Source organism: Candoia aspera, chromosome 8 (genome assembly GCF_035149785.1).
Source record: "Candoia aspera isolate rCanAsp1 chromosome 8, rCanAsp1.hap2, whole genome shotgun sequence".
Taxonomy (NCBI): domain Eukaryota; kingdom Metazoa; phylum Chordata; class Lepidosauria; order Squamata; family Boidae; genus Candoia; species Candoia aspera.
The window spans coordinates 13,928,553-13,945,643 of NC_086160.1; the positions used below are offsets into that span (position 1 = coordinate 13,928,553).

The following is a 17,091-nucleotide window of genomic DNA, read 5'->3' on the forward strand; positions in this document are numbered from 1 at the left end:
TTTAATCTAATATATTTATAGTAAAATTTTGCATTGTAATTGAAATATAAAGTGTAACTAGACACCACTTATTTGGGTTAAATATTTGTCAAGATTATTTTCGGAATTCCAAGAGAAAAAAAGAGACTTGTGGCAGAAACGAAAAGCTTCACACATTTTTTTAATGTTTCAGCATTGTAACTAGGAGTATAAGATCCTCAATAAATTCCCTGCTCTCACGCTTCAACAATGAAAAGAGGTTCAGGACAGGCAGTTGTCCTTGCTACAGACATGCATATTCTGTCCATTCATTTGTTCATTCATTGTATTGACATAAGCCATTAACAACTGCATAAGCTGCAAAAGTTGAATGTAGGTTAATTGATTTGCAGATCATTTCGAGCTATGTTTGAAATGTTTCAGGGACTTTCAACAACTTCCTTGTAAGAAGCAAAATGCATTAAAAAGTTAGAATTTTAATAGAAAACAATAATAGTAAGCTACTGATCTCTTATTGCTTAATTACATTAAGATTGTCTTACGTTTCAGTCACGTAAGACAATCACGTTTCAGTTATTTTAGTCTGGAAAACAGGATATAAAATACAAGCAAAAAGAAAAAAATTGCTTGTAACTTTGTTAATTCTGGTGCCACAAAAAGATACTGATGTTTAGGCAATGTGGGGAACTTTTTATTTCTAGTGAAAACTTTCAGGGTTCTGGAGGAAGACGTTGGGTAAAGAAGGGTCTGAAAAGCTGCTATACACAAACAGTGTTTTGACTCTCAGTCTAAGTTAAGTATGTGCCACTGCAAAATGTTTTATCCAATGGGCCCTTAACTGTGACCGACAGGAATTTTCATTAGAGAAATTAATATCCATTATATCAGAAGTGGGAAAAAATCACAAAAGTCAAGGGAGAAGTTACTAGAAAAAGAGAAGTAGTTACTAAAAAAGAAGGTTCCACTGGAAGACAGAAAATATGTTGACTTCGTATTTTCAGTAAGATTGTTTATATTCAGGATGTTGTAATTCTTGGTCATAGGGTTAGGATAGTTCAAAAGATGTTGTACAAAACGTAAGACTGTACATCCCGCAGGTATACAGAAAATAGGACTTGATATAATTTATTTGGCAATGTATGGTTACAATTTATTTTAACGTTGAAAAAACTGATACGGTAACATATTTCAAGGTTTTTAAGAGATCAAATATTTCAGGATGTATGCTTCTTCAAAATTACCTGCTGAAGTATCAAAGAAAAATCTTTATGATTATATTTATTGCCTGTCTTTGCTTTAATTTGTATTAATTATGGTACATCATGAAGCCAACAAACCTAAACAATGCCAATTTCTTTTTGCACTCCCCCCTCCTTTCTAGCGTTTTCCCAAGGGGGAAGGTCTGCTTTTCGGATCAGCTGAATGGTGATCCATTGGTTGTGATACGAATTGACCGACTGGCTTGTTGCCCGAGCCTGATGTCATAGGCCGAGAGAGTGCGACTGGCCCACGGTCACCCAGCTGGCTTTCGTGCCTAAGGTGGGGCTAGAACTACAGTCTCCTGGTTTCTAGCCTGGAGCCTTAACCACTAGGCCAAACTGGCTTTCTTTGCACTGTATTTTATAAATCAAAATAGAAAAAAAATGTTTTAATTGGTAAAACCATACCTTTCAGTTAAGATTTAAGAAGAAAAGAGATTTTTTTCTGATGGAATCCCATCCTTACCTCAATAATATAAAGGACAATATTCTTGTAGAAGCAGTATAAAATGCATTTAGCAATTCTACTATAATTCCAGGCACCATGGACCAAAAGTAAGTTCTTCAAGTACTTGAACTACAGGGGAAAAAACATGCAGGGTTTAAGCCTTTGCCACTTATAATCACATTCTTATAATGGCTTTTACATTCTTAACCAGTGGAAGACCCTACCTGAGCTATTGAATAATCTGAAGAATTAGCTGCTTGGAGCCCTTCATTTCCACTAATGCCAACACCTACATGAGCAGTTTGTATCATGCTGACATCATTTGCTCCATCGCCAATTGCCAGTGTTACTACCTTTACCTGCTTTTTAACCATTTCTACAACATCAGATTTCTGAAGAGGTGAAACTCTACAAAAAATGAAAAACATTTTGAATATTGTTATTAAACTGTTTTATTTGCTTAAACTAAGAAAAGAGAAAAATCACCGTGGAGGCTTCTGCCTCTAACTATATACTTCTGAAATTTTATTTAAAATTGCAGACAGAAATTTGCTGCATTCTTCTAAATGCTATAGAGCAACAATGCAGATGGGAGAAGGATTATATGGACTTTTCCATCCTCGTATCCAGAAACGTCTGCGTGATACATGTCTTTATGTACAGTAAGTAGCAGGATTTTCAATCTGTGTGAAAAGTCATGGCCATAAAACGAAACCCAGGACACTGAAATTTCACGATTAAGCAAACAAAACCCTAGGGGATTGAGGGGGTTGACGGGTTTTTAATTGTGGATTTTAATTTCGTAAGTTTCCCGGAGTCAGTGTGTGTGAGTTGGGCAGACATATACATTTGTTTAATAAATAAGTAATAAAATAAAAACAGTCTTGTATATACAGTATAGGTAGTCCTTGCTTACTGGCCACTCGTTCAGCTACTGCTTTAACTTACGACAGTGCCAAAGAGAGAGACTTACAACAGATCCTCGAAGTTGTGGCCATCACAGCATCCCCACAGTCATGTGATTGCTATTCAGGTGCTTGGTAAATGGTTTGCGTTTACGGCAGTTGCAGTATCCTGCGGTCACGGGATTACCATTTGTGACCTTCACAGCCAGCTTCTGACAAGCAAAGTCAATGGGGAAGCTGGCAGGAAGTTGCAAGTTGTGGTCACATGACGTCACATTTAATGACCATGCCGCTTAGTGACAAAGTTGCTGGTCCCTATTGCAGTCCGTAAGTGAGGAATACCTGTATGCAGTATTTGTCTGCATGTATCTGGGATTGTTTCTTATTTAACCCAGTAACAGTTTTAATGCAGATATGAAGACTTCAGATGCTGAGAAGCAAATTAACAGTCTTTCCCAATATGTGCACAGATATCCATGGACCCACAGATGAGAAAAAGGCAGATGTTATCAGACAAGTAAATGGATATGGTAGGACATAAAAAAGAATTTAGTAATATACAGGACAACTTTGCTTGTATGCAACTTTATATTTTTTCCTTAAGTATGAAATACTAGGATGCCATTAAGTTCCTACCTAAAGTAAACAGTTTCACTTCAATGTGGTAATTGTGCCAACAGTAATAATTTTATCTTCCTCAGTATTGCCACCATTAAATGGTGGTACTACTGCTAATGGTAATAAACATCAATCTCCTTTCTACAATTAATACCAGTGTTAGTCATGTTGAAAGACAATTTACAAACCAAGAGACATGTTAGTGAAACTATTTCTGGATTTCACCAAAGATATGAAATTGTATGGTAGAATGAGAACACAGATTGCTGGATGTCAGACATAACTTTTCTAGTCAACTCCTTTACATAAATAAGGTTATTTTTAAATACATTATTTTTTTTTCCTGGAGAAGCAATCATGTAGAATTACACTTCCATAATTTAAAAGGAAGCCATTACTTCTTAGGTCATTTGGTGTTTGAAAGGCAAAATCTGACAACAGATTTGATGTCACAATTTGTTATCAGTAAATTAAATATTATCAATAGATGTTAATGCTTAAGTAACAACAAGTAACAAACTGGTACCAGGGCTAGGAAAAGGAGCACCAGAGTGCTCTGACTAAAGGTTGGTGCTAGGAAGAATTCCAAGGGAAACAAAAAGGATTGTTACATTCAGGATATGTTTTAGCTAAGAATTTGTGATTAATGTATGCATCATGCATATGGTGTCTGAAGTTTAGTGCATTTGTGCAAGCTCAGTTTTTATATGTGGGTTACATCTTGGGCTCTCTGAGTAGGAGATTCTGCTCTCCTGTGAACTGTCCTAAGTTTTTTTCTTAATAGGTTTTGATGGGAAATTCTTAGCAGGCAGGAAGGTATGTCAAGGTGGGTTCAACTGAGAGGATTTCTAAAAACAGAAAGGTGGAACTTCCCACCTTTCACCTTGCTACTGCAGATGCTATTGCGACTATTAATAGCTGTTTTTTTTTTCTTCAGTAAAAGCACCTATAAGGATCTCAACCCAGATGGAGGCAGGTGGAGGACAAAGGGTTATGTTCCCTCAGTTCCTTTCTTGGTTTCCCCCAGGGACGGTGGCCCTGTGTCAGCTACATACTGAACTAAAAACAATAGTGATGCTAATTACAATACCAACATTCTTTGGTTTTAGAGATAGCAGTTGGACACTAACACAGACATTACGTAGTCCCCATCAGCTTGTACAACTTTACTGTAAATTCAAATAGAAACAGAAAAATATTTTGGAGGATTACTACCTAAAATTGTATGAGCGTTTTGCACTGAAAAGGAAAAATATTTACCTGCAACAAATGACAGCTTTACATGACAGAGCCAAATCCAAGAAATATTGCCTTACACCAAATGTCAAAGCGTACTTCAATGTTTTACCATCAATAATTAGTGCAAAATCATTCTCTTTCCTCAAAGCATCACCAAGAGTGCTGCAGTGATGGCTTAATGTCTCTCTTGTTGCCTGTAAAATATCACAATAAGCATGTGCATCACCTCTGTTGTTCTTACATTTCTTCCGACATTAAGATATTTATTTTAAAGTTTTCTGAAGAACTTTAATATAATTATCAAAGAAGCTAAAACCACAATTAAAAATACTATAAAACAAAATAGTTACAAAAATCAACAGCAACAGTGATTTAAATTCGAACCAATTAAAAAAGGGCAAATAGAACCGCCACAAAAATAAATGTAGCTTACCTCACAATTAAAGTTGTCTGGGAGAAGAAAAAGGGTTTTCACACAGCAAATATGAGTGGCGATCCTTCTTATATGATACTTAATACACAATTGCACAACCAGGTTCCTATTTAATTGGGTTTGGGCTATCTCAGTGTCATTTAGAGTATTTCTGTATTATTTTGTTGGAAAATGTGAATCCTTTAATCACTTTTTATAAACTATGCATATATGTAAAAGTAGTAGAAGTGCTGTATGCTGAAATTCTATCTATGTTTGCTTCCTCAGAAATAAATCCTATGTTATTTTTGTCAATGAAGCTCTGTAGCTCAGTCACGCCTTCTAGTGGACATTTAAAGATTCATCCCATTTAAAACCAAGTTGAAAGAATTTGCTAGGGGATGGAAATCTATTTAACTAGATGAGGCTAGTCACTAATCCACCTCTTTTTTCTGATAAAAACATGTAAGACACATTATCATTTTATTTTGCATTTTCCTCCAAGAAGGAACAACTACTGCAGCTGAAGCCCAAACTCTGATTGCAATACTATTGCATCATGTTTTTAATCAATCCTAGGGAGAAACAGTTGGGATTATGTTTATTAGGAAGACCTGGCAAAGAGTTCTAGTCCCGCTTTAGGCATGAAAGCTGGCTGGGTGACTTTGGGCCAGTCCCTCTCTCTCAGCCCAACCCACCTCACAGTGTTGTGGTTGTGGGGAAAATAGGAGGAGGAAGGAGTATTAGGTATGTTCACTGCCTTGAGTTATTTGTAAAAAAATAATAAAGGTGGGACAGAAAATAAATAAATAAAAATAAATAAATAAAAACACATTTGCAGCACTGCTTGCTAGCGATCAATTTTCCTCACCCTCTTTTCTGTCTTCTAAACTCAAGGCAACCATTACTTTCCTCCTCAAGAACTACAGTGTCTGTTCTGATGCATATCATAGGCATTATTTAGAATGTATCTTGGTCTTTCCCCAGCTTGAGACATTTCAGTAAAATACAGTCATATTTGGAGCTACTGGGAAAACTCTCTTGATGCAAAAATGCTGCCATACTACCATTTCACTTTCATAGCTTGTAAGAGGTGTTCAGGTATACTGTAAAAGAATAGTATCTTTGCAGCCAAATATGTTCTCATCATTGCAAATCCTCCATGTTCTTTTTTTTAAAATAATCAGACAAAAGCACATAACACGTACTGAAAGCATAGTGAGTGAAGGTTAGTATTTTAAAAATAATTTTATTTTTCTTGTATATGCAATGGGGATCAAGAGATTCTTAACATTTGAGAATCTGCAGTAGCTCAGGAGGTGGAATAGTGATCAGATGATATATTTTGCCCTCTCCTATTGATGAGTTGAAGGACAAGCACTGACTGGCTCATGATGCTCTCTGTATTTTTTCTATATTTTGAGATCAGAAGAAATGAAGATGACTGAAATAAGGTTTCTGATCACTTTGGTCTGTGAGTTCTAGTCCTGCCTCAGGCATGAGAGCCGGCTGGGTGACTTTGGGGCCAGTCGCTCTCTCTCAGCCCAAGAGCCAATCAGGCGTGGTATGAGAGTTCTAGTCCCGTCTCAGGCCTGAAAGCCGACTGGGTGGTCTTGGGCCAGTCACTCTCTCTCAGCCCAACCCACCTCACAGGGTGGTGGTTGTGGGGAAAACAGGAGAAGGAAGGAGGGTATGTTTGCTGCCTTGAGTTATTTATAAAAATAATAATAAAGGCGGGATAGAAAATGAATGAATGAATGGAGTGATTATTGTAGGGAACTGGCATTATGATATGATGAATAACTTTATTGATTAGTCAAATGACCATATCAGAAAGTTGGGCATCAGCCACTATAAAATATAAAATATAAACTGTGATACCATAAAACAGCTAAAAACAGTAAAATTAACTAGAATATACTATGTTGAGATAAAATATGGTAAGATAAAATAGAGATAAAATTGTAAGATAAAAATGCAGGAAGTGATAAAACAAGTGATAAAATACAGAAACAATGTGAGTTTAAATGAATTCGTCACCTTTACTTGCCATCCCAATGTGTTCTATAAATTGCGTTCTCAGTTGGACAGCCCTAACTATAAACTTAACAGTTCTATTGACCACATACCTATTTGTGCCCTGGAGGAAGTAACATAGTCTTTTGTTACGATTCCAGTATGTGGTTCTGTCAATTAGTGTCTGAAGGCACTGAGCCCTTGCTGGGGCATATAGTTGGCAGTTAAATTGGACACGTGCAATGTCTTCTACTTCGGGTGCTCCACAAGCACATGTCCACTCAAGGTAAGACACTTGGTGAAATCGTCCGTATTTGACCATAGAATCTAACTGCTCAAATCTTGCTCTAGTAAGAGCTATCCTATGGTATTGCATCAGACCCATTGTCAGGTACATTTCTATCTGAAAGGACAGTTTATTCTTGGCCAGCCATTTTGATGACCTATTGTGTGCAAGTGACTCAATGTCTGTTTGGGCATTAACATCCAAGACTCTTTGTTTGAATATTGCCTTGGCCTGGTCTCCGGCTGAAAGTAAGTATTGTGATGAAAAGCTGAGGAATGCGATAGTTTGGAGGAGTTGGTTGATCCATGTGGAGGGTTGAGGTATGCCCATCTGTTCTTCAAGGCACATTTTTGGTAGTCTATCATGTTCCATTGGGAGAATCCTCCACCAGTAGTTGAAGACTTTGGTTACTGATAGACTATAAATGGAATGGGTGCCTGTTTCAGCTCTTACTGCTGCTGCAGGTGTGTTCCCGTCGGTCCCCAGAATAGTTCTTAAGAAGCGTGCATGATTTTGTTCAAGTAAGGAGGCCTTTGATAGGCCCCACAATTTGGCACCATATGTTAGCATGGGTACAACTTTTGCCTTGTGGACCTTCAGAATGGAGAGCAGAGAGCAAGGGTGGTTGTAGCTGAGTAGTTTAATTAGTGTTTTAGAACTTGCTGTGGCCTTTGCAGAACTTTGCTTGTAATGATTTGCCAAGGCCCTGTATCTGTAAAAACCACCCCTAGATATGAAAAAGAGTCTATTTGTTTTATAGGCTCCCCATCCAAGTGCCAATTGTATTTGGCCCGTCTTTTCCCAAAAACCACCACTTTGGATTTGGACTTGTTAATGTTTAAGAAGTTTGCAGTGCAGTAAGCACCAAATTTCCCCATCGATCTTCTCAGGCCTACTTGGGAATGTGCCATCAAAACCATGTCATTTGCATACAAGAGGATATTGATGTGTCTGTTGAGGATCTTTGGCATGTGGACATCCGTAGAACGGAGAAATCCTGGGATGTCGTTAACATAGAGATTAAACAACATCAATGCCAAGATACATCCTTGTCTGACACCTTTGTGGGTGGATATGCTCTGTGTACGAGAGCCATTGACTCCGGTACAGACTTTCAAGCGTGTATTTGTGTAGAGGGCCTTTATCAAATATAAAAGTCTGGGTTCCATATTTAACTTGGCCAGCTTTTTCCATAAGATATCTCTATTTATGGAGTCAAATGCCGGGCTAAGATCAATAAAAGATGTAAACAGGTGCCTTCCATCAGTTGTATATTTAGTGATGAGATGGTGTAAAATGAAGCAATTGTCTATTGTGGAGTGCCCATGTCTAAACCCAGCCTGTTCTTCCACTAGTATATTTTTCTCGATTGCCCAGTCCTCTATTTTTCTCAGGAGGTGTTTTGCATACATCTTAGCTGTTATATCAATAAGGCTTATGGGTCTGTAATTTTTAGGGTCTTCCTTGTCTCCCTTTTTGTGTATGGGAACTATGATGGAAAGTTCCCATCCTGCTGGAATATGGCTGGTGTTGTCTATGTATGTAAAGAGTCCTGCCAATAGTGGAGCCCACCAGTCAGTGTGTGTTCTGAAAAGTTCTGGTGGTAGGAAGTCTTTGCCAGGTGCCTTATTGGGTTTCAGTGAGTGGATGATGTGTTTAATTTCTGTCACTGTTACTGGTAGCCAAGGAGGAAAATTATCAAGGGTCAGAGGCTCAGTAGTCATCTTTTCAGGATAGTCCTGCTTGGAGCTGGCAAATAGGGTAGTATAGAAATCCTCCCAGACTGAAACTGAAATGGGGATATCAAGTAGGAGCTTACGCTCCTTCAACATGCCAGATACGATATTCCAAAATATGACTGGATTAGACCCTTTTGCTGACTTTTCTAGCTCAGACCAAACTGTAGCTGTATATTGAGCCTTCTTATTGGCTGTTAGTTTCTTATAATTGCATCTGAGCTTTAACATCTTGGTGTGGTTATTTGGGGGAACTGGCATTAAATTAATCTCCTTCATAGGTAATATGAAACATCTTCCACTGTTATGAAAATTGCAAACTGACCTTTTGGTTGTCACCTTTTAAAAATTTGTACAGTCTGCTTTGTTCAACTAACATAATGTTATTATCCATCCTTCCGTAACGTTCTTCAACCTATTTTTCTATTGTTAGGCTAAAGTATTCAACCCGGATGCTTTCTGTATATACAGTGGAGAAGGATGCCCTCTATAACAGATCACCAAGTCTCAAGAGTTAGGAGATCTTCTAAGCTTCTATGTGCATGTTTGTACGTGCATGAGAGAAAGAGAAAGAGAGTGATCATGTGCATATGTGCAGCTGGGAGGGGAATTTTACCTCTTAAATGTAAGATTTCTTTTTTAAAAAGAAGTGTTAGCTTCAGTGGTCGTGGAAGCTCTGTTCCTAAACAGAATATGCATGGGAATGACACATGATTTTTCCTGCGTGACTATATTTAGCCCAGCAGTAGCTTAATATCAACATTTTCTACAGCATAATTTTCAGAAAGATATTTAGATCAAACAAGAAAAATGCTTTGCAGTTATATGCTTCCTGTTAATCAGAATATAAAAAATTAATCCATATTTATTTCTTGAAAGATTTTTAAAGAATCTATGCCCAATACATAGACATTGATTCAAATGTTAGGTTATACTTACATCAAGAGAGCCTTCATTTATGACAATTAGCCCCATGTTCTTTCTCAAGAGTTTACATGAATGTCCTATTAGGAAAAAGTATGTTATTGTGTTAAAATTTTTAAAAATTGTGATTACAATGCATAAAGATATAAACATGACTTCTAACTCTGTGACACTAAAATGCATTCTATCTTATTCTGGTTAAACAAAAAACACACAAAACAGTGTATTGTGTCATGCTTTTATAGAACATATTCAGCCAACATTCATTATCTTTATATGAAAAAATATGTTAAACCATAGAATAATCTCTTAAGAGGGTAAATTGAGTCAGAAGCTGAAATCGGTGACATAAGAATCAAGTGGAATTTACTGGCCTGGGACCATAAAGAAATAAAATAAGGTGTAAGTTTGAGTGACCCTCCTCCATGCATTGTTTTGTGTGTTGTTTAACCTGAATCTCTGTATATATTAACAGGAGTTAGATGAAGTTCAGATCACACTGTAAGTCACAGAACTGCAGGATTATGGATAGTTCCAAAGGATTTACAAAACTTCTCACACCATTAAAAATGACAATATTCTTTATGAGACAACAATTTGTGAGTTGTTGAACAGAAACATGCTTACAGGGGCAGCCACATTGCTATCACATTATTAAAGAGAAAAGCCAGAAATGAGAGACCTGTTGAAACTTTTCTGGGGAATTTGATGGCACTTGGTAATTACCACTTGGTACATTTCACGAAGCTGCCACTTGGTAGCTTAGCCTTTAATTAAATTATGTAGTGAGTACAGGCATTATTAATTAATCAATAATTAATAATATCTATAAATGTAATGATAATCAATATTTATGCAACAATATCCAATATTGATCATTAACATAATACACCCAATATATAGTATTTAATAAATTAATAATTATTAATTTGTATTAGTTATTAGTTGTTGCTATGTTCCATTCTGTGATTGCTGGATTTATGTGAAAGCCAGGGAATAACCTGTTCCTTCACTGGCCCACAACTGATCTCATATGGCCTCTTCTTCCTTTCCTCTAGCTAAAAACACCCATTTATCTGGTAGCCAGCCAGAGCCTCTTTGGCTAGCTATACTTCCATCCCTTCCTCAATAACCAGGAGAAGGTGTCTCTCTCTATGTAACAAATGCAAGGTTGTTAAAAATAAAAAGTCATTTTTTCATTTGTGGTTGTCATGTGATAAAGTTATACCCTTCTGGATAAAATTTTTGGGGAGATAAGTACCATCACTAATCAAAGAACTGAATGCCCCCCAGAGTTAGCCTTACTGAATTTATTTACAGGACCAATCATAAGCTTAAAAATAAAGAACTTATTGTTTATTTAATCTTAGCAGCCAAAACAATAATTGTGCAACACTGGAAAACTCTAGATAACATAACAACTGAGTTGTAGATTAATAAGGCTTTTTCAATTGCTACATTAGAAAAAATTACAGACAAAGTTAAATTAACGAGACATCAGAGGCAGGAAGCACAGTTTTATCAAACTTATGGATGTTATGGTTTATTCTCAATAGCAATAGACTATAATCTGGTATACCTTATATACATGGCAATTTTTTGTATGTATAGTACCTGTCTCTTTATTTTTATCACAGTAGATCTCCTTGGTATTTTCTATATTTATTTATTTTTCTCTATATGTATTTTGAATTTCTGTAAATATAGTTACCTGATTTTGTTTGGTAAAAATTAATTTAAAAAATGTAACAAATGCAAACACATCTGCTGGCACCTTGGGAGAAATGTAGACCTATATCAGAAAAAAAATAATCTAAAGAATCCTGAATTATTTCCAAGAAAAATATGCATCTTTACTTCAATTATTTTAATACATGCATATATTTAAGTTTAACAACTCTATTAACATATTACCAATGTTAATAGCTGTCTCTTGCTTGTCTCCAGTAAGAATCCAAATTCTGATATCTGCTTTCATTAGTGTTTCTATTGTTTCAGGCACTTGATCTTGTAGCTTATCTTCTATGGCTGTAGCTCCAAGTAACTGGAGATTCTTCAGAAAGAACATATTAGAGAATTAACCACTTGAAAAAAAACAAGTAAGAAAAAAAATATCATTTAGAATTAGGATCTGGTACTAGAGCACACACACCTTAAACTAAGGTCCTTCCAAATAGAAGATTCATTAATATTACAGTGAAGTGGCCCTCTACAGCTATTCCATCTGTCCCTTCTTAACAATGACTTTTTCTCGCAGGAAAAAAATTGAAAAACTGGGGGGCTAATAAAGGAGAGTTTCAAATATAGGATAATGATGCCCAGACTTAATGTTTCCAATGAAATTCAGGAAAAATGAGAGGAGATTACATATTTAAAGTTTTATTTAAGAGCTCTCTAAATATACTTTAGAAAGTATAGTATTTAGAAATAGATTGATATATTTCACTGAAATGTACTGGGACTCATTTCCCTGGTAATGAGCTGAATGTCTGTAGCAATACAGTGATGAAAATGAGAAAATTATCAGGACTGTTGTACCCTTGAAATCATTTTTGGAAATATATGCATTTTGGTGGAAATCAACCACAGAACTGGAAAAAGGTTTTTTCCTCCTTTTGTTTTAGTATTTTTAAGGATATTGTCAAGGAATTTAATAATGGTAGGCCTTGGTTGAAGATGGTTTTCAGCATTATTTAGGGACTACTCAAATCGAAGTACTAAGGCCTAAAGGCCAGTGGCCAGAGAAATCTGTTTGTAACCACCACAACAGCAAAATTGTGAAGTGTCCTTGTGAGGTCCTGACGCAAACTCCAACCTTTCCATACTCAGGCTGTGACATCACATGGAAATATGGAAGAGGCAAAATTTGTGTCATGAAGCAGATTTTTGCACATGCCCACCTTCTGATTCCTGTGCCAATACCCAAGATATACTCATTAATATATGAACTGTATGACTTCTGGAGGAAGAAATGGTGGACTGAAGATGGCTCTGCGAAAATCGGAGCCAATGACTGCAGCAAAGAATGAAGGGCCAGTGAGTAAGACAGGCTCTTTGGAATGTCTCCAGACAAGAAAAGGACGGGAGATTGCCCACAAGCAGTTTCTCCTTGTGAGAAGACTGCAAGACAGTGGTTTCCGGTGAGTTTCGAGCACTGGGAGACCATGGGAATAACCACTTTGCTTGCAACCACAGTCAGCACCTTTTTAATTTTTTAAATAGTCTTTATTAAATTATTTACACAAATACTACAAACATAAAATGACAAATCAACAATAAACATAAAATGCAAAAACAAGAGAAAGAAAAAAGGAAAGGAGAAAGAAGAAAGAGAAGAAGAGGTTTAAAAGAAAGGAAATGGATTTCTGACTCCCTAAGTAATATAATTTTATACCTTAACTAAATAATTTCTTTTCACAATTCACTAATTTGGTTACAATAATTCTACAGTTCTATTGAGATTATATAAGTCAAATACATAATATTTACATCTTGTATTATATTCATATGTTTTACACATTTACGTTAATTTTTGGGTCGATTCTACATAGTTGAAGAAGGGGGTCCAGTCATTTTGAAAATCTTCCACATTTTTATCATTTAGCTGGTCCGTAAGTTTTGCCATCTGCGCAAGATCCAGGGATTTAAATGTCCATTCTTCCATTGAGGGGGTCAGTTCTTCCTTCCACTTTGATGCATACATAATTCTAGCTGTGGTGACCAAATATCGTAAAAGTTTTCCATGTTCATGTTCCAAATCCTTGTCCATGATGCCCAATAAATAGAGTTCCGGTGTTCTATTAATTTCTTTAGTCAACATTTTACAAATTATATTGTGTATAGATGTCCAAATTTTTTTCGCCTTCTTACAAGTCCATCACATATGATAAAATGTTCCTGTTTCTTTTTTACACTTCCAGCAGACATTTGAAGTATTCTGAAACATTTTGGATATTTTGTCTGGAGTAATGTACCACATGTACATCATTTTGTAAAAAATTTCTTTTAAATTATAATTTAAAGTAAATTTCAGCCCTTTGGTCCACATTCTTTCCCAAACATCATAGTCAATGTGATGTCCAAGATTTCTCTCCCATTTAATCATACATTGTTTAATTTGTACATTTGCCATTCTTATTTGTAATAACATTTTATATATTTTGGAAATCATGTAGTCATTGTTGGCATAAACTAAATTATCCCACCAGGTTAAATCTTTTGTGAATTTGTAACTTTGGGCATCAATTTTAAATTGTTCCTTTAACTGAAAATACAAAAACCATTGGCATGGATGTCCTTCATTTTCCAATTCATCTCTTCTTTTCATTTTATATATAGCCCCTTGAAATTTTATTAGGTCCAAATATCTTAGCCATTTGCAAATTCCTGTTTTTTCTCTCCTACTATATGCTTCTTGTGGGGAAATCCATAATGGTAGAGTGGGTGTTAGAGTAGATTTATATTTTTCCCAAATTCTAAGAAGGGACTTTCTAATACAATGATTATTAAATACTTTATTTACTTACAATTTGTTATACCATAGGAATCCATGCCAACCAAATTTCAGGTTGTGGCCTTCTAGATTTAATAATCTATAATTTTGTAAAGTATTCCACTCTTTTACTCATAATAATCCACATGGTTCATAATATAATTTAAAATCTGGAAGACCCCAGCCTCCTCGTTCTTTAGCATCCTGCATTAATTTAAGTCTAATCCTTGGTCTTTTCCTTTGCCAAATGAACTTTGATAGGTCTTTTTGCCATAATTTAAAAGTTTTATCAGTTAATAATATTGGAATATTTTGAAATAAAAATAACATCCTTGGTAAGATATTCATTTTGATTACAGAGATTCGCCCCATAAGTGATAAATTTAGTTTTTCCCACTTCCCTAAGTCTTGTTGAATTTCCTTCCATATTTTTGCATAGTTGTTTTGGTATAGATCGTTAGTTTTAGCTGTAATCTCTATCCCTAAATATCTGACTTTTTTAACACTAGAGAATCCTGATTTATCTTCTAATATATTCTGAATATTTTGTGACGTATTTAAGTTTATCATTTTCGTTTTTTGTTTATTTATTTTGAAACCAGCTAATTCTCCATATTCTTGTAGCGTTTTTAATAAGTAGTCAAGAGATGTTAGTGGATTTTGTAGGGTAATAACTAAATCATCTGCGAACGCTCTTAATTTATGTATTTCTTGTTTTACCTTTATTCACTCAATCTGATTTTCCTTTCTAATATTCTCTGTTAAGACTTCCAAAACAAATATGAATAGTAAGGGGGAGAGTGGACAATCCTGCCTGGTACCTTTTTCTATTACGCATTCTTGTGTTGTATCTTCGTTTATCACAATTTTGGCTTTTTGGAATGTATAGATTGCTTTGACTGCCTTTATAAATGTGTCGCCAAAATCCATAAATTCCAAGGTTTTAAGCATAAAATTCCAGTTTAAATTGTCAAAGGCTTTTTCTGCATCTAAAAAGAATAGCATAATCTGTTTTTCATTATGAATTTGGGCATACTCTATTATATTTATGATAGTCCTTATGTTATCTTTTATGTGTATTCGGAGTAGGAATCCACTTTGGTCATGATCAATTATTTCTTGTAATATAATTTTTAATCTTTCAGTTAGAATTAATGTAAATATTTTGTAATCATTATTCAGTAGCGAAATAGGCCTATAATTTCTACATAGTGTCGGATCCTGTTTCTCTTTCGGAATTAATATAATATTCGCCTCAGACCAAGATTGAGGTATTGGATTTCCTGATCCAATCATATTCAATAAATCCTTAAACGGTAGTAGTATTTGATCTTGGAAATATTTATAGTACCCTGCAGAAAAACCATCTTGTCCTGGGGCTTTGCCTGTTTTCAGTTTTCTAATAGCATCTATAATTTCCTGTGTTGTAATGGGGTTGTTAATTGTTGCTTTTTGATCTGTAGTTAGTTTCTTTAAATTGTGTTTTAGCAAATAGTTTTCAATTTTGTCAATTGATATTTCCTGTTTCTTATATAAATTTGTAAAAAAGTTCTAAAATGCCTTAATTTTTTCATTGTCAACTAATTCTTCCCCATTTTCTCGAATTTTGGTAATGTTTTTTTTCCCTTATCTTTTCTTAATTTATATGCCAACCATTTACCCGCTTTATTAGCATGTTCGAAGTTTCTTTGTTTGATATAGTTTCCTTTCAATTTCATCTGTTGTAAGTATTTTTAATTGTTGTTGCAAAATTTTTATTTGGCGATTTATTTCCTCATCAGATGGCTTTAATTGGACCTCTTTTTCTTTTAACTTAATTTGATCTAAAATTATTTGAGTTTTTTGTTGTGCTTTCCTTTTCAAACACCTATTTTGATACATAAAGAACCCTCGCATATAGGCCTTACTAGTATCCCACACAGTACCAATACTTACTTCTTTATTTAGATTCCATTCAAAGAATTCCTTTAGTTTCTTTTTGCAATCTTCTACAAATTCTTTATTTCTCAGCAAAGTTTCATTTAATCTCCACGTATAATTTTTTGGGTGGAGTTTTATGCTCAATTGAATCGGGTTATGGTCTGAGAAGGATCTGGGGAGGGTTGTTACATCAGATATTTTATTTGCCAGATTTTTAGATAGCCATATCATATCAATCCTGGAGAACGATTTGAATCTATCTGAGTAGAAGGTATAATCTCTGGCCAAGCCATTTTTATGTCTCCAGGCATCTACAATAGCCAAATTTTTGGTCATATCAAAAAAAGTCTGAGGTAATTTTCCTTGATTTTTTAAAATTTGTTGTTCAGACTTTCTATCAATGATAGGTAAAGTAACCCCATTCCAATCTCCCATCATAATCCAATTATTATAGGGTAGTTCAGAAAGTACATTAAGTAAATTTTGATAAAAAAAATTTCTGATTATCATTCGGGGCATATACTCCAACCACTAATACTTTAAGGCTTGGCAGTTCTACTTCTATTATTATATATCTTCCATTTTTGTCAGTACTTACCAAGTTAGAGTTTAAATGAGACTTTGCATATATTACAATTCCATGTTTTTTTTTTCACTTGCTGTTATAAATTCATTTCCTAATTTCTTGTTTATCAAATATTTATCTTTTTTAGCAATGTGCGTTTCCTGAAGACATATAATATCTTGTTTCAATAAAATAATGAAAAACTTTTTTCCTTTTAACTGGGGAGTTGACTCCATTTATGTTCCAGGAGAGGCATTTTAGTTCATTCATTTGAGAGAAGTATTGTAAACTC

General features: G+C 35.0%; 1 protein-coding gene across 2 annotated transcripts in view; it reads right to left on the reverse strand.

Moving 5' to 3' along the window:
* ATP8A1 (ATPase phospholipid transporting 8A1) overlaps window positions 1-17,091 on the reverse strand; it is a 121,814-nt gene that overhangs the window by 26,540 nt on the left and 78,183 nt on the right. For both annotated transcript variants that reach the window (XM_063310654.1, XM_063310655.1), the window contains 5 exons: window positions 11,737-11,875; window positions 9,838-9,902; window positions 4,470-4,642; window positions 1,911-2,094; window positions 1,705-1,815 (listed from right to left, as the gene is read on the reverse strand). In XM_063310654.1, coding sequence (XP_063166724.1) covers window positions 1,705-1,815; window positions 1,911-2,094; window positions 4,470-4,642; window positions 9,838-9,902; window positions 11,737-11,875 — 672 coding nt within the window. The remainder of the gene's footprint in view (window positions 1-1,704; window positions 1,816-1,910; window positions 2,095-4,469; window positions 4,643-9,837; window positions 9,903-11,736; window positions 11,876-17,091) is intronic.